General features: G+C 41.3%; 1 protein-coding gene across 1 annotated transcript in view; it reads left to right on the top strand.

The window, feature by feature from the left end:
* Positions 1 to 21,201, top strand: part of gabrg2 (gamma-aminobutyric acid type A receptor subunit gamma2) — a 58,029-nt gene that overhangs the window by 29,272 nt on the left and 7,556 nt on the right. Inside the window, exons 4-7 of the mRNA XM_060936600.1 lie at positions 8,728 to 8,948; positions 9,576 to 9,658; positions 10,878 to 11,015; positions 21,006 to 21,158. Of these exons, the coding sequence (XP_060792583.1) occupies positions 8,728 to 8,948; positions 9,576 to 9,658; positions 10,878 to 11,015; positions 21,006 to 21,158 (595 nt within the window). The remainder of the gene's footprint in view (positions 1 to 8,727; positions 8,949 to 9,575; positions 9,659 to 10,877; positions 11,016 to 21,005; positions 21,159 to 21,201) is intronic.

Here is a 21,201-nt window from a genome sequence, read left to right as displayed (position 1 = left end):
GAGTTAGATGGGTTGTGTTGGTGTGCAGCAATCTTCAAGTTATGCCACAGATTCTCAATTGGATTGAGGTCTGGGCTTTGATTAGGCCATTCCAAGACATTTAAATGTTTCCCTTTAAACCACTCCAGTGTAGCTTTAGCAGTATGTTTAGGGTCGTTGTCCTGCTGGAACATGAACCTTCATCCCAGTCTCAAACCTCTGGCTGACTCAAACAGGTTTTCCTCCAGAATTGCCCTGTATTTAGTGCCATTCATCTTTCCTTCAGTCCTGACCAGCTTTCCTGTCCCTGCAGATGAAAAACATCCCCACAGCATGATGCTGCCACCACCATGCTTCACAGTAGGAATGGTGTTCTCAGGGTGTTGGGTTTGCGCCACACATGGCGTTTCCCATGATGGCCAAAAAAGTTCAATTTTTGTCTCATTTGACCAGAGAATCTTCTTCCATGTGTTTGGGGAGTCTAACATGTGCTGTTGGGCAAACTCCAAACATGATTTTTTAAGCAATTACTTTTTTCTGGCCACTCTTCCATAAAGCCCCGCCCACTCTCTGGAGTGTACGGCTTAAAGTGGTCCTATGGACAGATACTCCCATCTCCGCTGTGGATCTTTGCAGCTCCTTCAGTGCTATCTTTGGTGTCTTTGTTGCATCTCTGATTAATGCCCTCCTTGCCCGGTCTGTGAGTTTTGGTGGGCGGGGCCTTCTCTTGTCAGGTTTGTAGTGGTGCCATATTCTTTCCATTTTGCTATAATGGATTTAATGGAGCTCTGTGGGATATTCAAAGTTTGGGATATTTTTTATAACCCAACCCTGATCTATACTTCTCCACAACTTTGTCTCTGACCTGTTTGGAGGCTCCTTGGTTTTCATGTTGCTCGCTTAGTACACAGTAAAAATCATAGTGTCAGTTTTACTCTTTAAGAGTTGAATTTAACTCTCTGTCAGATAACATTTGGTCCCACTCAAAATCAGTGTAAAATTTACTCTATAGCCAGTGTAAGATTTTTAGAGTTAATTTTACTCTATTTTGTGTCAAAATTAACGAGGTGTGTAAAAATATTTAACACTATAGATAGTGTAAGATTTTCAGAGTTAATCTGACTCTATATTGTATTTTTGCGGGGAATCATCACCCTGCAGAGTAGATTTTGTCGTTGTGTGCAAGTGGGAATTAACTCTCACTTTTGACACTACCATTTAGACGATTTTACTCTGCATAGTGTTATAACTACTCTATCCAGAGGAAAATAGGTTTACACTGCAATATTGACACTCCATTTTTTACTGTGTAGTGTTGCAGAGTCAGGGTCCTTCCAGAACAGGGTGATTTATACAGACATCATGTGACAGATCATGTGACACTTTGATTGCACACAGGTGGATCTTAATCAACTAATTACGTATGTGACTTGTGAAGTGAATTGGTTGGAGCAGTTCTTATTTGGGGTTTCATATGAAAGGGGTGAATACTTATGCACACTCCAAATTTCTGTTTTTTCATCTTGATTATTGTTTGTGTCACAATAAAAAAAACAATGTGCACCTTTAAAGTGGTCGGTATGTTGAGTAGATCAAATGGCGCTAACCCTCCAAAAATACATTTTAATTCCAGCTTGTAATGCGACAAAACAGGACAGACACCAAGGGGGATGAATACTTTTGCAAGGCACTGTAGATATAAACAAAATGACGATATTTCACTTCACTTTATTCTTAAAAACAATTAAAATAGTTTCTTTGAAGCAGAACTGAACTCAGTGAAACTCACCTGGCTGCTCACATATCATTTTATTCCAGGTAGCTTTAGCTAATTGTACTGCGTTCTTTCCCCTGTAGCATGAAGTGCAACTGTTAGCATTAGCCTAGCTCTCGTGCATGTCACTGCCAAAACAGCATTGAAATTGTGTAGAAAATGAAACGTGTAGTCGTGTGGCGGGAGTGTGAACAGCGCTACAGCTGTGATGTGAAAGAAATTTGACTTTAGCAGCTCAGAGTTTAATGAATAAAGATGATCTAAACACCGCTTTCATCTAAACCTGCGTCCCAGAGGCATCACATTAACATCGCCGCCATTATCACCTCCAAATATTCAGCTTCACGAATTCACAAAGAGGACTCTGTGTGTGTGTGTGTGTGTGTGTGTGTGCACGCACACTGGGGCATGTCCTGCATGGTCCTCACTGCTCTGTGTCTTTTGATGTGAACATTTTTGTGTCTTCAGCGTCCCTAAGGGATTTTTTTCAGCCTCGTCTGAAGAAAGTTTCATTTCCTTTGATGCTCTGAGCTGCGTAGAGAACGCACTGCACGCGGCCGGGACTCCGCCCGGCACCGTGTCTGATGTGCAGTTGTTCTGTCAGGGTTGCAAATGGAAAGTAAATAAAAAAAATACAGGGGCAATGTGACAAAACTGCCAGATGAGAGAGAAGCTCTGTGCTAAACACCCACCCACCCATGCACACACACACACACACACACACACACGCGCACACACACGTGCGCACACACACACACACACACACAAAACTGTGCTGCAGATTTGGGATTTTTATTTTGTTGTGAGGCTCTAGGAAAGATGATGTCTGCTGATACACTCATAAAATATTTACACCCCTTCAGGGATCTTAAGAATCCAACAACAAAATGTTTTCCTGTCAGAAAGGGCTACATTTTTGGGATGTAAATAACACTTCACTTTCACTGAACCTGGTAAGTTGGTGAGGTATAAATGGGAAAATAATAACATTTAACTGAAAGATAAATGAAAGAAACCTTAATTGGAAAAGAATTAAGGACCCTAAATTAACGAGAAGCTTGGAAACATAAACAGGAAGTGAAGAACATTAATTAACTGAAAGATAAGAACCCTAAATTGTAAGATAAGAACACTTAATTGGAAAAGAAGAAACCTTTATTAACTGGAAGATAAGAAGCACTTGGAAGCTCACAACATTTCAATGATTTAAACGAAAAAACAGTTTGTTAATTTGAAGCTAACATTCCTTACAATAATTCAAGGAACTCTTAAAGAACCCACGGAGAACTCCTAATGATTGTTTATTATTTTTTCCTTAATATCTAGAACCAGTCAAGAGTTTAAAACTTAACTGTCTTTGTACACTCTTAGAAAAACAGGTTCTTTGAGCGCTCACTGAGGGTTTGTTTCATCATTAAACCTTCAAAACAGGGTTCTCTTTAGAAGCCTTTCTGTTCGATAAAAAACCCCAACTAAAGAACCACTGAGGAAACTACATCTGTGAAAAAGTATTCTTTCTACTGTGCTGCAAACCACAGGGGTCTGATGTTCCCCAACGCAATAAAAACATTAAAATAAATAAATAAATAAATAGATAGATAAACAAAAGAAGTGGAGGAGTAATAAAATGTTCCGCTGGACCGCGTGCCTTTGGCTGTTTAATATGCTCAAAGCCATGATGCAGTTCTGAGCAGAGCTGAATATTATGCTGGGGATAATGACCGACCTGAGGGAGTTAGCGAGTTAGGGAACATCGCGCTAAAAACGAGAGGCCATTAACTGCCCCGTTAAACATTTAATTTTCAGGTTCAGAGAGTCAAGAAGGCCGCTTTCACAGGCTCGATAAATATGGACAAAACTCTGTATGACTTAAAAAATCTTCCTCTGTTTCTTTTTCCCTCGTGAGGATGTGTTCTGGTCTGTTAACACACCAGGTTCTGCTAAATAAATCCAGAGTTCACCACAGAGTTCTGCTCTGTTCAGTAAGAACCTGTACATCTGGGTTTTTAGGTTTCTGTCTGGGAGTTTTTGCTTTGAGAAGAAAATTTAATCAGCTTCGGTGTCCACAAATCTGTAATCTGATTCCTTTGTGATAGAAAGTGATTTATATTTTTTTACAGCATCACAGATTTGACATGTTTAATAAAAATGTTTGCATAAAGATTTAGAATATTTTTACAAGCAGCAGCAGCTGAAGTCCAATTCATTTTTATGGCATAAGTACAGAATCTGCTCAAAAATTCATTTTTTTTTTATTTTAAAAAGGGAACGCACTGGGCCTGATGTGAGTGTAAATCTTTCCATGGCCAAACCAAACTAAAAATCCCTGTCAAACATTTCTCTGATTTTCTTCTTACAGTGGTGCTTGAAAGTTTGTGAACCCTTTAGAATTTTCTATATTTCTGCATAAATAGGACCTAAAACATCATCAGATTTTCACACAAGTCCTAAAAGTAGATAAAGAGAACCCAGTTAAACAAATGAGACAAAAATATTATACTTGGTCATTTATTTATTGAGGAAAATGATCCAATATTACATATCTGTGAGTGGCAAAAGTATGTGAACCTCTAGGATTAGCAGTTAATTTGAAGGTGAAATTAGAGTCAGGTGTTTTCGATCAATGGGATGACAATCAGGTGTGAGTGGGCACCCTGTTTTATTTAAAGAACAGGGATCTATCAAAGTCTGATCTTCACAACACATGTTTGTAGAAGTGGATCATGGCACGAACAAAGGAGATTTCTGAGGACCTCAGAAAAAGCGTTGTTGATGCTCATCAGGCTGGAAAAGGTTACAAAACCATCTCGAAAGAGTTTGGACTCCACCAATCCACAGTCAGACAGATTGTGTACAAATGGAGGAAATTCAAGACCATTGTTACCCTCCCCAGGAGTGGTCGACCAACAAAGATCACTCCAAGAGCAAGGCGTGTAATGGTCGGCGAGGTCACAAAGGACCCCAGGGTAACTTCTAAGAAACTGAAGGCCTCTCTCACATTGGCTAATGTTAAGGTTCATGAGTCCACCATCAGGAGAACACTGAACAGCAATGGTGTGCATTGGTGGCAGGGTTGCAAGGAGAAAGTCACTTCTCTCCAGAAAGAATATTGCTGCTCATCTGCATTTTGCTAAAGATCACATGGACAAGCCAGAAGGCTATTGGAAAAATGTTTTGTGGATGGATGAGACCAAAATAGAACTTTTTGCTTTAAATGAGAAGCGTTATGTTTAGAGAAAGGAAAATACTGCATTCCAGCATAAGAACCTTATCCCATCTGTGAAACATGGTGGTGGTAGTATCATGGTTTGGGCCCATTTTGCTGCATCTGGGCCAGGACGGCTTGTCATCATTGATGGAACAATGAATTCTGAATTATACCAGCGAATTCTAAAGGAAAATGTCAGGATATCTGTACATGAACTGAATTTCAAGAGAAGGTGGGTCATGCAACAAGACAACGACCCTAAGCACACAAGTCGTTCTACCAAAGAACAGTTAAAGAAGAAGAAAGTTAACGTTTTGGAATGGCCAAGTCAAAGTCCTGACCTTAATCCAATGGAAATGTTGTGGAAGGACCTGAAGCAAGCAGTCCATGTGAGGAAACCCACCAACATCCCAGAGTTGAAGCTGTTCTGTATGGAGGAACGGGCTAAAATTCCTCCAAGCCGGTGTGCAGGACTGATCAACAGTTACCGCAAACGTTTAGTTGCAGTTATTGCTGCACAAGGGGGTCACACCAGATACTGAAAGCAAAGGTTCACATACTTTTGCCACTCACAGATATGTAATATTAGATAATTTTCCTCAATAAATAAACAACCAAGTATAATATTTTTGTCTCATTTGTTTAACTGGGTTCTCTTTATCTACTTTTAGGACTTGTGTAAAACTCTGATGATGTTTTAGGTCCTATTTATGCAGAAATATAGAAAATTCTAAAGGGTTCACAAACTTTCAAGCACCACTGTACTTGTGTTGGTATTGTCTTATATCATCTCATTATCTCTAGCCGCTTTATCCTGTTCTACAGGGTTGCAGGCAAGCTGGAGCCTATCCCAGCTGACTACGGGTGAAAGGCGGGGTTCACCCTGGACAAGTCGCCAGGTCATCACAGGGCTGACACATAGACACAGACAACCATTCACACTCACATTCACACCTACGCTCAATTTAGAGTCACCAGTTAACCTAACCTGCATGTCTTTGGACTGTGGGGGAAACCGGAGCACCCGGAGGAAACCCACGCGGACACGGGGAGAACATGCAAACTCCACACAGAAAGGCCCTCGCCGGCCACGGGGCTCGAACCCGGACCTTCTTGCTGTGAGGCGACAGCGCTAACCACTACACCACCCTGCCGCCCCTGTTGGTATTGTTATTTTATTAATTCTGATTTTGATTCTGCTTATCAATTCTGTTTTTTTAGTTCCCTCTTTCTATTTTTTCTATTCGTTTAAAAAAAGAGGTCAAATGTTTAACATAACAAAATATCAAAATTCTTTTAAGTGTTAACTGAACATGCACACTGCTGTCATTAGCCATGCATGCTAGCTCGTATCTAAATAAAGGGACATGCTATTGCATTGATGCGCGATGTAGTCATGGAGACAGGTCCTGGCAGAGAGATATGTCTGTCTTTGCAGACATACAGCCTTTGTTTGTAATAATAAAGGATTATGTAGGAGAACTGAAATTCAATTTTTAAAGGGTACCCAGTACTTACCATTTTGGATTCAGTTCTAATTTGGAACAGAGTTTAGGTTCCCAACCCTAAAATTAGCCATCAGTTACCAAGTGTTCATGGCATATTTACATTTAGCCATGCCCACAAAACTTCATGAAAGAACTGAAAATGACTCAAGAGTAAAACAGCACCTCCTAAGCATGCTGTGTGCTAAATCTTCCAGTAACGCAGCTCAGCAGTGCAGACACAACCATAGACACACACTAACGCTTCATGCTTTTTTAAGTGGTGCCATTACTTTTGTCATAATTGACTGTCTAGTCTTATTTGTCTTAATTAATTTATTTGCAATTGAAATAAATGATATAACCTTTACAGAATCCATATATAAAATACATAATATAAAATCTATGCAAAATCATAGGATACCATCATTCTTCTGAACGAACACCATTTTCAGGACTATGTAGAAACGTCTTTGTAAATGATCGTGTGAATGATTTATGAATAAATCTGTTCGTATGCAGCAAGAAAAATGAAGCCTGTATTTTTCTTGCAGTGTGAATTTAAGAACAGCTTCGATCTCATGTGATTTTCGCTGCTCGTAAACATCCACATAAAGAGATTCGACTTGGAGAAATGCTGTTCCAATAATTCCTGTAATCACTCCCTCCAGAGCCTCAGAACCTCCTCAGTTCCATCATGGATATTCTTGGAGTGAGTTTAAATGCTCTCAGAACTCCCTGAAGAACTTTAATGTGCATTTAATGTAGCTTGGAGTTGATGCTCAGCTCTCAGACGTCCACTCGCTGGTTTCTGGTTTTGACGTATGAATGTAAACATTCACTAAAGGATTAGATCTGTGATTGTGTCCTGTTTAAACATGTGAGCTTTGGATCAACAATGTATGGAAATGTGGAGAAGATTCACTGGTAAAATAAAGTTCTATCAGATATTATGAATGGGGCTAGCTACATTACACTCAGTTAGAAACCAGTGGATGTTATCGTATTACATTAGTAAGTTAGATGTTTTTAAAAATGCACAGATCTTAACTAACATAGCAACTAGCATGCTAACTAGCTAGCTTGCTAACTAGCTAGTACTAAAAATTTATCAGATTCACTTGTTTATTACATAATAAAAATATTTTCAACACTGAACTTACAGAGGTGCTTATTAGCTTGGTCAGTGAGCTCATTGAGTTGTTTTCTGATGGTTTTGGTCCTGTGTGTGCCTCCACCGTACCAGTGTTAGTAATTACCAGTCATACACACCGCCTAGGCAGCACGGTGGTGTAGTGGTTAGCGCTGTCACCTCACAGCAAGAAGGTCCGGGTTCGAGCCCCGTGGCCGGCGAGGGTCTTTCTGTGTGGAGTTTGCATGTTCTCCCCGTGTCCGCGTGGGTTTCCTCCAGGTGCTCCGGTTTCCCCCACAGTCCATAGACATGCAGGTTAGGTTAACTCAGGGGTGTCCAAACTGATCCATAAAGGGCCGTGTGGCTGCAGGTTTTCATTCCAGCCATGCAGCAGCACACCTGACTTGGCTCATTCAATCAACTGAACTGTCTTCACACAGTCAAATACTTGCAGCCACACCCACCCTTGATTAAAGGGTGGGTGTGTCAGTTGATTGAATGAGCCAAATCAGGTGTGCTGCTGCATGGCTGGAATGAAAACCTGCAGCCACACGGCCCTTTATGAATCAGTTTGGACACCCCTGGGTTAACTGGTGACTCTAAATTGAGCGTAGGTGTGAATGTGAGTGTGAATGGTTGTCTGTGTCTATGTGTCAGCCCTGTGATGACCTGGCGACTTGTCCAGGGTGTACCCCGCCTTTTGCCCATAGTCAGCTGGAATAGGCTCCAGCTTGCCTGCGACCCTGTAGAACAGGATAAAGCGGCTACAGATAATGAGATGAGATGAGACACACTGCCTAGTGGCCAGTGTTAGTAATTACCAGTCATACACACCCCCTAGTGGCCAGTGGTAGCTGGTAAAGAAATAAAATGAAAGAGGCTGGCTATGATATGATATAAGAAAATTCTACAACCCAGAAACAAATGGGAGCTCCACTTTTAGGCAGTGTCTAAATCTATATATTATTGACATTTCTGCTAACAAACTTCCAGATAGTACCAACACTACCCATAAGTGGACAAGTTTGTGTGTTTAAATCAATAATGGAACAAAGCCTTGTGCTGCAAGAAAAGCCCTCGCTCACTTTTTAGTGCACTAAGTGTTTAAGTGCCCTTGATGTATTGTACCTCACCACCCCTCCCCCAACAGGAATACACCATTGACATCTTCTTCGCTCAGACCTGGTATGACAGACGCCTGAAGTTCAACAGCACCATGAAGGTCCTGCGTCTCAACAGCAACATGGTGGGAAAGATCTGGATCCCTGACACCTTCTTCCGGAACTCCAAGAAGGCCGATGCCCACTGGATCACCACACCCAATCGCATGCTCCGGATCTGGAATGATGGGCGGATCCTGTACACACTGAGGTAAAACTTGTCATCTGGATAAATGTTTGCTTTTTTACTGTATTTTCCGGATGAGAAGAGAAGCAGCGAAAAGGTTCAAACTAGCCAGTTTACCTGCTAATTAATCATGCAAAACATAAAAACATGTAAAACGTACAGAATTTATGGAGCTGAGAGCCAAACTCCTTTGTGACCTTTCATCTGGATAATATGGTTTATGGTCATATCTCTGTGTTTGAGCTTAAAACTTTAAAATATCTGTTTTAGTTCAGAGAGAATGACATACACAGTCCAAAACTCTATCCATGAAGAAACTTGTTAACAATGCAACACATTCGCACCTCTATCTTTTTACAGATTTATATTTATACTTCAGAAATACAGTAATTGTTTCAAGCGGAAATACGGACAGTCACGTTTTTGGTGTTTATCCAGTTATATGATGAATTAATTGAAGTTTCATGCTAATGCTAAATGCCAAAAGCAGCTTTCATGCCTTGTTTGTTAATTCTGTCTTTTTGCCCACATAATGGGAACAATCCAAAGCTGCTGACTGGAAATGTGTGTGTGTGTGTGTGTGTGCTGTAATGTGAAATGAATCTTGGCCTGTGTTAGCGATGTAATCGTGCGAGATATCTCTTTCCGTAGGTTGACCATCGATGCCGAGTGCCAGCTTAAACTGAATAACTTTCCCATGGATGAACATTCCTGTCCCCTGGAGTTCTCGAGCTGTAAGTGCGGCCATATGCTGCTTCTGCATTCTAACATTCCTCATTTTCTTTCTGCTTTCTCTGCTGCTCTTTCCTTCCATGCCAGAAACCCGGCTCTTTAGCATGCTGAGAGGAGAACGTCAGATATCTCTGTCTCTCTCTCTTTCTCTGCTTTTTGGCCTTCACATTTTTTCGAAATGAGTAATGATGAAAATCTCGCTTTATTCCCTCATCACCTGCCTTTCGGCCCATCAGGCTCTGACTGTTCCAGAAAATTCTCTCTCTCTCTCTCTCTCTCTCTCTCTCTCGTAACACAGGAGAGGTGAGCGAAGACCTTTTTCATGCTAATGAGACTGCTAGGGAGCACACAGGGTACCACTGAGACGAGCTCCACAGAAATCTTCCTGACAGTGTCGCTAAAAAAATGTGGTGAAAAAATTGTAAAAAAAAAAGTCAGTGGATCGAAATTGGCCTCATTCCGATCCAGCTGACTTCCTGTAGTCACACTTCAGAGAGATACGAACGAGTCTGTGTGACTCGATAATCCCCCGGAGATTTGAGCCGTCCATCATGTGGACTAAATGAACGTCAGTAAGGAATGCAGTCGTAAACGTAAATGATATATCATGGTTTAAGGCTGTGTCTAAATTGGGTGTGTAAATCACACACCTCCTCATGTTCTAGATCACACAGAGAAACAAAAGATAAACAAATGAAGCATGTTGTGATGCACTAACTTGGCCCCACCCACAGAAAGGGCGGGGCTAATGGGAATAACAGAACAGATAATGGCTGAATCATCTGCAATTCGTCTGCACTTTTGTCCCGGTCTGTAAACAGTCCGCTCACTATTCAAATGGTGAGGACTCTGTTGCTAGGCAACCACAAAGAAAGGGCTAATGATTTCGCTAACTAAACAAAGTGGCAGTGGAAATGAAACCAAACTGTTGGGAATGTCACTTGTCACTATTTTCCAGGTGTTTTTTTTTAATTATGCTATAATTACACTTTTATAATTGATGACTAATTCAGAATATAATCCTCATGGTGTGTGTCGTTCCTGTGGAACCATCAAAGGAAAACCTGACTTTTTAATGGCAGTGTATTCCAGTTTTTTTTTTTTAAACAAACAATTAGAAATATGGACTGATTTTCTAGTAAATTTACTACTATTTTTTTTTAATCCAGAAGAGTCCATCTTGATGTTTAATGTGTGTTTCTGATCGTTTGATGCCTGCAGACGGCTACCCGAAGGAGGAGCTCGTCTATAAGTGGAAGCGGAGTTCTGTCGAGGTCGGAGACATCCGTTCTTGGAGACTGTATCAGTTCTCCTTCGTGGGTCTGAGGAACATCTCAGATATCGTCAGCACCTTCTCAGGTCATTATATCCATTATCGTAGCATAACACACATGCGCACACACACACACACACACACACACACCATTATCATAACACACACAGCCTGAGTGTCTGGAGAAGGAAGAGTGAACCTTGATGGAGTGAAATTATATTTGAAGAGAAGTTTTACTTTAATGGGTATTGATGAGGAAAGGAGGACGTTCTCTCGCTCTTTACCTGTTACAGAACCCAGAGAACCCTGGTTCCACATTGTGTCATCTACTCAGGGGTCATTCTGTCCATTTCTGGTAGCTTCCAGTCATATTAGCATTGCACGCTTAATAAAGATTATACATTCTTTTAGGAATTTTTGGAGCTTTTAAGGTACTTTGGTTGCTCCTCTGGGGAACCCTTAAAGGTTCTATTTAGAACCATACTACTGAGTGTTTCACTTTAAAAAAAGGTTAAGGTATGATGTTTTTAGGATGTTAAGAATAGAACCTTGAATCATCCAAGTGAATCCTTGGAGATCAATTTTGTACCAGTGAAGGAGGCGTGGCCTTTGTACCTGTCAGTCATCATGAAGGAGGCATGGATTCTGTACTTGTTAGCCATGGTAAAGTAGGCGTGGCATCAGCCTGGCAGTCACAGTGAAGGAAGCCTGGCCTCAAGTAGTCATGGCCTCTGTAACTGTTAGTCACAGTAAAGGGGGTGTGGCCGCTGTAACTGTTAGTCACAGTAAAGGGGGTGTGGCCGCTGTAACTGTTAGTCACAGTAAAGGGGGCGTGGCCGCTGTAACTGTTAGTCATAGTAAAGGGGGCGTGGCCTCTGTATGTTTTTACTTGATGTTTTCCTGAGTCACAAACAACCACAGTAAATGATATTAACATTTAAATATCAGCTGCTTTATTTGCATCTTTACCACCTCAGGTCTTTGATTTCATATCTAAATGTGCTTCAGAAGAAGATGCACACATTTACACACACGTTTATGCTAATACAGTTTACACACACATTTATGCTAATACAGTTTACACACACGTTTATGCTAATACAGTTTACGCACACGTTTATGCTAATACAGTTTACACACACGTTTATGCTAATACAGTTTACACTCGTTCTCTCTGTTCCATCTTCAGCGACTCTAAATCACTTCCACATCAGTCACTATCCTGTTTATGGAGAAATAATTAAGTAGTGACAGTGAGAGAGAACACAAGGACACGGACATGCCATCTGCTCTCTAAATCTCTTAACACACTCTCTCTCTCTCTCTCTCTCTCTCTCTCTCTCTCTCTCCTGTAATGGCATTTTCCTGCTGAGGAATGTGATTGGGGAAAAACATTGATCAGATAAAAAGACAGATGTTTGTAGATGTTTGGAGGAATGAGACAGCAGTGTGGACACATCTGGAGGAGAATAATAGAAATTTAACCCCAGGGTCACACACACACGGCCATCTGTTAGCTTACAGAGGATCAGAGAGAGAGAGAGAGAGAGAGAGAGAGATCATAAACAATAGGAAAAAGAATCAGTGGTTAGACCGTCTCAAAACATCAACAACCATCACATTTTTAAATAATTAAAAAAAAAATCAATCAATCAATCAATAAAGAGCAGAATCATAGACTTTAAATTTTGGAATCTTTCTTCTTCTTTCTCTTATTGTTGTTGTTCTTCTTCTTCTCCTTCTTCTTCTTATTATTATGGGATGCGAACCACACTGAGACCCACACACATTCCCCCTAAATAAGAACCCTTATTGTAGGACAGTTTTTCTACTGAACAGAACTTGACAACCAAGAGGTCAAGGGTGACCCTCAACATGATGCTACTACCACCGTGCTTCACAGTGAGGATGGTGTTTTCAGTGTTGGGTTTCACAGTTTCTCCCATCTGAGCTGTGGATCTCCAGCTCCTTCACGTCTCCTTGTCCTCTTGGTTAATTCTCTGACTAATCCCCTCTTTATCCGCTCACTGACTTTTGGTGGACGGTCTCCTCTAGGCAGAGTTGCGGACGTGCCCTGTTCTTTCCATTCTTTAATAATGGATTTAATGTTCAAAGTTTAAACCCTGATTGATGTTTTTCCAGAACTTTGTCCTGGATAAAAGATCGCTCCTTGCTCATTATAATGCTGTTCGTTTAGGTCACAAACTCTGGGTTCCTTCAGGAACAGGTGCATTTATAGCATATTGAGACTAGCATTTCACACTAATGGGGGTGAATACTTATGTAATCACAATTTTTATGTTTTATTTGTAAATAAGTTTGTAAACTATGTAGGCTCCCCCTCCCCCCCCATGCTTCAGGATTATGGGTTATTTTACACTGATTAATTTTACATCCATTAAGATCCATAATGTGGAAAGGTTCAAGGGTGTGAATACTTATGCTCAGAATTCTGTAGAGAATATGGATTTTTTAATTCATTTTTGTCTCAGAAGCTCAGCGCTGATTAATAATCCACACCCGCAGCATCTCATTTCAGCTGATACGCGTCACACTAATCCCTTTATTTCAGTCTTGACTCGTCTGTCTCCTCACTCCAATTTCTCTCAGGAACACAATCACTATGGCAACCGAAACAATTGGCATGTCCTTCGAGTCTTCATTACTGTGCAGCTCGTTTGACGTCATCGTCTTTCTAACGTTCTAACAGCTTTTCTTCTCCTCACCATGACGAGAGATGTGGAAGCAGCAGGAAGTCTTTCACGTTACTGTCACAGCTGGATGCTGAGGACATGAGTGATGTGGCTTATGTGCACTATATAGTGAACAGAGTGAGTGGTTTGGGACACGCCCACAGTGGCCTAATGATGATATTTGTGTGGCCTACATAAGTATTCACCCCCCCCGCACCCATGAACTATCCACATGGAACTGAGATGGACTTTTTTGGGATTTTGACTTCCACAATATGTTTTATACTCGTCCTGTTGGAAGGTGAAGCTCCGCCCCCCCCCAGTTCCAATCGCAAGCATGATTTCTTCTGGGATTGTCCTGGATTTGGCTCCATCCAGCCTGCTTTCAACTCTGACCAGATCTTCTGTGTCCCTGCTGATTAAAAGCGTCTCCACGCCACGATGCTACCACCACCATGCTTTATATTGGGGATGATGTTCTAAGTGTTGGGTTTCCACCACACATAGTGATTTGTGCCAAGACCAAGATGTTCTGACCAGAGAACATTTTTCCACGTTTCCTGAGACTCCAACATGTCCTATGGCTTGCTCACTATTTGTCCATAAAGTCCAGCCATGTGGAATGTCCATGCTGTGTCCTTGGAAGAGCTTCTCCCATCTGATCTATGGGTTTCTCCAGTTCCTTCAGACTTCCCCTTGTCCTCTTGGTCAATTCCCTGAGTCCTGTTTTTAATGGAGCTAACACAGTATGGTTTGGGACGCATCCACAGCAGACTGATGATGGTGTTCTACATGTTTTTAATCTGGATGATGATCTTTTCTTTCAGTTCTGTTTAATTTGTTGCCCCCTGTGAGTGGTGCTGATCTTCTATTGCCTTTGTGGCATTTTTAAAACTCGCTGTGTTGGAGATGAATTAGTTCTGTAGTTTTTATAGCGTGTACACTAAAAGCTTTGCAGCGCAGCAATAAAAACTCCATTATCTTTTCTTTTGGGTTCTTCTGGGAATGAACACATCAACGTATAAACGCTGATCACACAGCACTGTATCGGAGGAACGAGGAGAAGAAGCAGGAGAAGAAGAATGCAGGAAGTTATCATAAACCTCTAAACCTGTAAATCACTAATAAATCTATTTAAACTATTTAAAGTCAGAAGAAGTGATTATCATGATCTGAGGTGGAGAATTACATGTGACATTTTCTGTTAGCTCGGTTAGTTTAGCAATAATAACACATCGCTAAGTTTATTGCCCGGCAGCAGTAAGTGAGTCGCGGCATCAGGAGTGATGCTTCAGCATTCTGCTCCATCCCATAAGCCCCTGCTCCTCACTGCAAATTGGAGAGAAAATTCTTATTTACGGGTGTAATGTGGTTGAGGCGGTGGAGGCAGGAGGCAGGAGCGAGTGTTATTTGCTTAATCCCATTCGCCCCCTGAGAGTCCCGCAGGTTCTAAAGCGCACCGGATGATAAACGAGCCGCGCAGACGAGTTATTATTACATTCCATAACTCTATCGGAGAAGGAGATTATTCCAGGGGAGATTTTCACCACCACAGTGCTGGCAAGAGGAAGATGTGAGATCATGATTAGGATTCTGTGCTCAATATCTCACTGCCGCTTCAATCCAACTGCAGAGACTTTCGCATCACGCTCGCGAGTTGAAGCACGGAATAAAGAGACGGCGTAAATAAATGATAAATACACCGGAGAATTCTGTCCTGTTTGGATTCCACAAGCAGCCTCAGTATCAATGTCACGACAGACTGATTGATTGATTTTCTTTGTATTTTTTCTATTTTTAATTTTTCCCTATTCATATTCCTTCCTGGCGGCACGGTGGTGTAGTGGTTAGCGCTGTCGCCTCACAGCAAGAAGGTCCTGGGTTCGAGCCCCGTGGCCGGCGAGGGCCTTTCTGTGTGGAGTTTGCATGTTCTCCCCGTGTCCGCGTGGGTTTCCTCCGGGTGCTCCGGTTTCCCCCACAGTCCAAAGACATGCAGGTTAGGTTAACTGGTGACTCTAAATTGACCGTAGGTGTGAATGTGAGTGTGAATGGTTGTCTGTGTCTATGTGTCAGCCCTGTGATGACCTGGCGACTTGTCCAGGGTGAACCCCGCCTTTCGCCCGTAGTCAGCTGGGATAGGCTCCAGCTTGCCTGCGACCCTGTAGAAGGATAAAGCGGCTAGAGATAATGTGATATTCCTTCCTTTTTGTTTTGCTTGTCTTTTGTTTATTTATTTTTGTGCATATTTTGCCTCCTCTCCTTTCCCCCTCTTTTTCCTTCTCTTCTTTTCCTTTCCTTCTCTATTTTTTTGTCTCTGAAGTCTCACAATTCTTGAAGAAATTTCTACGATACACACTATTATCTATCACAATATTTACCTTTGCTAACAAACAGCTAGTACAACCCCGATTCCAAAAAAGTTGGGACAAAGTACAAATTGTAAATAAAAACGGAATGCAATGATGTGGAAGTTTCAAAATTCCATATTTTATTCAGAATAGAACATAGATGACATATCAAATGTTTAAACTGAGAAAATGTATCATTTAAAGAGAAAAATTAGGTGATTTTAAATTTCATGACAACAACACATCTCAAAAAAGTTGGGACAAGGCCATGTGAGACATCCCCTTTTCTCTTTACAACAGTCTGTAAACGTCTGGGGACTGAGGAGACAAGTTGCTCAAGTTTAGGGAGAGGAATGTTAACCCATTCTTGTCTAATGTAGGATTCTAGTTGCTCAACTGTCTTAGGTCTTTTTTGTCGTATCTTCCGTTTTATGATGTGCCAAATGTTTTCTATGGGTGAAAGATCTGGACTGCAGGCTGGCCAGTTCAGTACCCGGACCCTTCTTCTACACAGCCATGATGCTGTAATTGATGCAGTATGTGGTTTGGCATTGTCATGTTGGAAAATGCAAGGTCTTCCCTGAAAGAGACGTCGTCTGGATGGGAGCATATGTTGCTCTAGAACCTGGATATACCTTTCAGCATTGATGGTGTCTTTCCAGATGTGTAAGCTGCCCATGCCACAGGCACTAATGCAACCCCATACCATCAGAGATGCAGGCTTCTGAACTGAGCGCTGATAACAACTCGGGTCGTCCTTCTCCTCTTTAGTCCGAATGACACGGCATCCCTGATTTCCTTAAAGAACTTCAAATTTTGATTCGTCTGACCACAGAACAGTTTTCCACTTTGCCACAGTCCATTTTAAATGAGCCTTGGCCCAGAGAAGACGTCTGCGCTTCTGGATCATGTTTAGATACGGCTTCTTCTTTGAACTATAGAGTTTTAGCTGGCGACAGCGGATGGCACGGTGAATTGTGTTCACAGATAATGTTCTCTGGAAATATTCCTGAGCCCATTTTGTGATTTCCAATACAGAAGCATGCCTGTATGTGATGCAGTGCCGTCTAAGGGCCCGAAGATCACGGGCACCCAGTATGGTTTTCCGGCCTTGACCCTTACGCACAGAGATTCTTCCAGATTCTCTGAATCTTTTGATGATATTATGCACTGTAGATGATGATATGTTCAAACTCTTTGCAATTTTACACTGGCGAACTCCTTTCTGATATTGCTCCACTATTTGTGGGCGCAGAATTAGGGGGATTGGTGATCCTCTTCCCATCTTTACTTCTGAGAGCCGCTGCCACTCCAAGATGCTCTTTTTATACCCAGTCATGTTAATGACCTATTGCCAATTGACCTAATGAGTTGCAATTTGGTCCTCCAGCTGTTCCTTTTTTGTACCTTTAACTTTTCCAGCCTCTTATTGCCCCTGTCCCAACTTTTTTGAGATGTGTTGCTGTCATGAAATTTCAAATGAGCCAATATTTGGCATGAAATTTCAAAATGTCTCACTTTCGACATTTGATATGTTGTCTATGTTCTATTGTGAATACAATATCAGTTTTTGAGATTTGTAAATTATTGCATTCTGTTTTTATTTACAATTTGTACTTTGTCCCAACTTTTTTGGAATCGGGGTTCTAAAATGGTGGTGCATTTTTCTAAAAAAAACATTTAAATTTATACTTTTTGAGGAATGTTTTTATGTGTGCATAAAGACAGATTTGAGAGCGGGGCTATGCATGTGATACAGAAGAATCAGATATGCGAATAATTTGAGGATAGCAACATAGCCGTCAGAACATGTGTGATAAACTAGCTTGCTAATATAGCGAATGCTACATGGTTGTCATGGTAACCTAATGCTATATGTTGACAGTTTTGTCTGCTGTTAAATAAATCAATGAGGAAATGATGGAGGATGAAGACTGAACTCGCACTTGTATGACTACTGTGAGCGTCTTTAGCTAATATTAGCAGTATTAGTGTTTGGGATGGTGTAGGTGTTCCTAATTTGCATATACATGCATATTCATAGAGGTAGTGATTGTAATGAAGGTAAATGTGCTACATTTGTGTTGGAAATGTAAGTTAGAGTATCTGTATTTTTATTTCCTGATTTTTTTTTTTGTAATTTTGTTTAATTTTCTGTAGTGTATAAATAAATCGCCACAGGAGGATTCGCTTCTGGCAGAGTGATTTGAATGATAACTAGATGCTGACTAAATAAATAAAATAAAATACGATAAGTGAATTTGCCGTTAGTGCTCAAAAGAGGATTGGACCGCGTTTCCCAAAGTTGTTTGAAAGAATCACAGCGCTAATACTGTTACTGCGCCAGGGTCTCGTTCGCCACATTAGCCTCGTCTTCGCTGATCCCAGGCAGCGTTGTAGACATTTCATTTCCTTCTGAGCTTTTTCTATTACACCTTTTGATCCCGAGTTCAGGACCCACAAACACACTGACTATTTACTCAACGTCCTTCTCACGCTTCACGTCGACACCTGGAGTGATTTCCAGCACTTTCCTTTCATGCCCTTGAGAGGTTTCACAAACACTTTGCAACAAAAAATAAGACAGAATAAAAAAAAAACAAAAGAAAAGAAAAGAAAAGATCCCACCAGAGAACTCTGAGATGCCGTGGGCGTGTGAAGATGAAAGGTTTGTGATGTATTATTCTTTTTTTTTTTTATCACTGCCACCATTTGTTCCATTAGGAGGAAGCCGGCTGACAGATGAGATCTCCAGGCTTTGAGGTGTTGCGCCAGTTGCTTTCTCATTAAAAAAAAAAAAGAAAAAAAAACATGGAGCAGCTTTGATGTTTGATGTGTTAGAAGAGAAAAACAGCCTGACTCTCTCCTTCCATCTGCAGGAAGGCGACGGCAGAGTCCTGATCAATATTTCATTTTAGCGCCGGAAAAGACGCCAGAGGAGATGCAAACAGAGACATTTTGTCTTTCTGAACATCAAAACACAGCCGGTTTTCCATTTCTATCAGCAAAGTGGAAAATCGATGGAAGGTGACGTCGATAATGGTGTTCCCATTCATTACAAAAGTGCTGATGTCAGCAATCTATAAAGCTCGAGTTGAAGATAATCTCCTGAAGACTGTCTGAAAACACTCGCACTGCAGACTCCGTCCGCAAACGTTTATCATCTCAAATTGATCAAAAACTGATTAAATGTCGTTTACTATCAGTTTATAATGTTTCATCTCACAGCACTGCTGAGGTCTGGACTCTGATTGGTCAGAAGGTGTTGATTAATTCTCTGTAACAGCAGCGCTGACTGTAGTGCAGGTTTATATTAATGCCCTCATTCTAACACGTTATCATTTCTATAAGTTTCGACGCCCCACTGATAAAAACCAGCGTTAAAAAATCGTAGCTTTGGTGAAGTTTTCTTTAAGCGAGATGTTTATTTAAATTTATGGAAGGAGTCTCCAGTGTCAGTGAAACTCTTTAAGAGAGAGAATAAAGAGGTGGCAGAGGGAACCGCTATTTATAGCTGCTGTACCGTAAGTGAGAACAGGATTGTGATTGTAATCATTTCAGGTTGCTGTAGTATCAGTGGAATAAAACACTTCAAGTCTGAATCATTGAGGTGAAGTAAGAAGATTTCGCCTTTTTACTGTAGACAATAAATTCAGAGCTATAACAGTGAGGATTTGGATTCCCTGCTAAACTGAGAACATGAAGCATTCTTTTCGTGTTCATCAGGTTCTCCACTTTCCATGCTCACTATCAAACTTCTTTTTTCCCTGTTGATAGCCATTTATCTGAGACTCACTTCCTGCCAGGATCTAATGAGTGTTGGGAAGAGCGAGGCATGACAGAGCCCTACAGTGGCCGTTTGCATTATTAACGATGGCCTCAGGATTCCGGACCTTTCGCTTCTGCTGAATTGGCTCAGTCTGAGACCTAACAGCTCATATGTGGATTAAAGATTTCTGAAGAGCTCTGTTATTGGTGAGGTGAAGGTTCCTCAGTGTCCAGTGCTGCTCAGTCAGCAGAAAAAAATCATAAGGTGTTTGTTCATGTAGTTGGCATGAGTGTGCTTCACTTCCAGGGATGTGAGAATTGAAGAAAACCACGCCAGGTTCTCCTGCTGGTTTTCCTGCTCAAAATCATAACCTGGGGTGGGGCCAGCGGCACTGTTGACTGCTGATTGGTTACTGGTATTGAATCATTTGCTTTAGATACGTAAATACCAAATAAAAAATGCAAAGTGTATTTGACAGTGTGAATGCAAAATAACCCAAAAACTCCAACTTCCATTTGGTACCATCTGGGCTGGTTCTTGTTTCTAAACATGCCGTGGAAAAACTCCCTCTCACTCTATCTAGAATGAAGTTAATCCATGTCTGCTCCAAGGACCAGAAAGTCACGAGTAAAAATCCCGGAGAACCAGGATGAGAACTCTAATCCCAAACTCTGAACTTTTTTCAGATAAAACCATCCTCCTTCCTCTTCCTGAGATCAGCGATGAAGGCTGTAGTGATTGTAGGTTATTAGCATCAATACAGCACCCAGCAGAACCTCAGATGTTCTCCAGTACACTGACCCGCTGGCTCTTTGGATTAAATATAGACGGTTCTTCTAAACTTTAAAAAGGTTTCTTGAGTGCTGGTGGAATTCTCTGATGAACTTACCTTCAGCTCTGAACCGCTTAGAAATATTGACAGATGTATTTGAGGCGTGTAGCTGATTTCTCTAGAGTGCTCTAGTTTTTCTTCACAAGTTCTCTACAAACTGTGCACCAGTGTGATGAAGAATTTCAGGTCAAGACATGAACTTCCCGTTAACCTTCAGGAATAAATTGTTTACATTTCTTTGTGGGGGGTTTGTGCATACCTGCAACGAGTGTTCAAGTGTAATGAAGGTGCTGGTAGGTGGGCGGAGCCTGTAGTCTCTGTTAGCATGAACTAAATCATAAGCTATATTAGCTACACTCCTACACTGAGTATTTTAGCATAAATGATCACTGGAACGACATGACAAACGTGTTATTTCTTGATTTGTACGGTAGGTGATTACGTGGTGCTGACCGTCTTCTTCGACCTGAGCAGGAGGATGGGCTACTTCACCATCCAGACCTACATCCCCTGCACCCTGATCGTCGTCCTCTCCTGGGTCTCCTTCTGGATCAACAAGGATGCCGTCCCTGCTCGCACATCCTTAGGTACCAAGCTTCAAAAAACGTATAGACACTCACTAGCCGCTTT

Source organism: Neoarius graeffei, chromosome 12 (assembly GCF_027579695.1).
Source record: "Neoarius graeffei isolate fNeoGra1 chromosome 12, fNeoGra1.pri, whole genome shotgun sequence".
In the NCBI taxonomy this organism is placed as follows: domain Eukaryota; kingdom Metazoa; phylum Chordata; class Actinopteri; order Siluriformes; family Ariidae; genus Neoarius; species Neoarius graeffei.
This window is presented reverse-complemented; position numbering and strand designations above follow the sequence as displayed.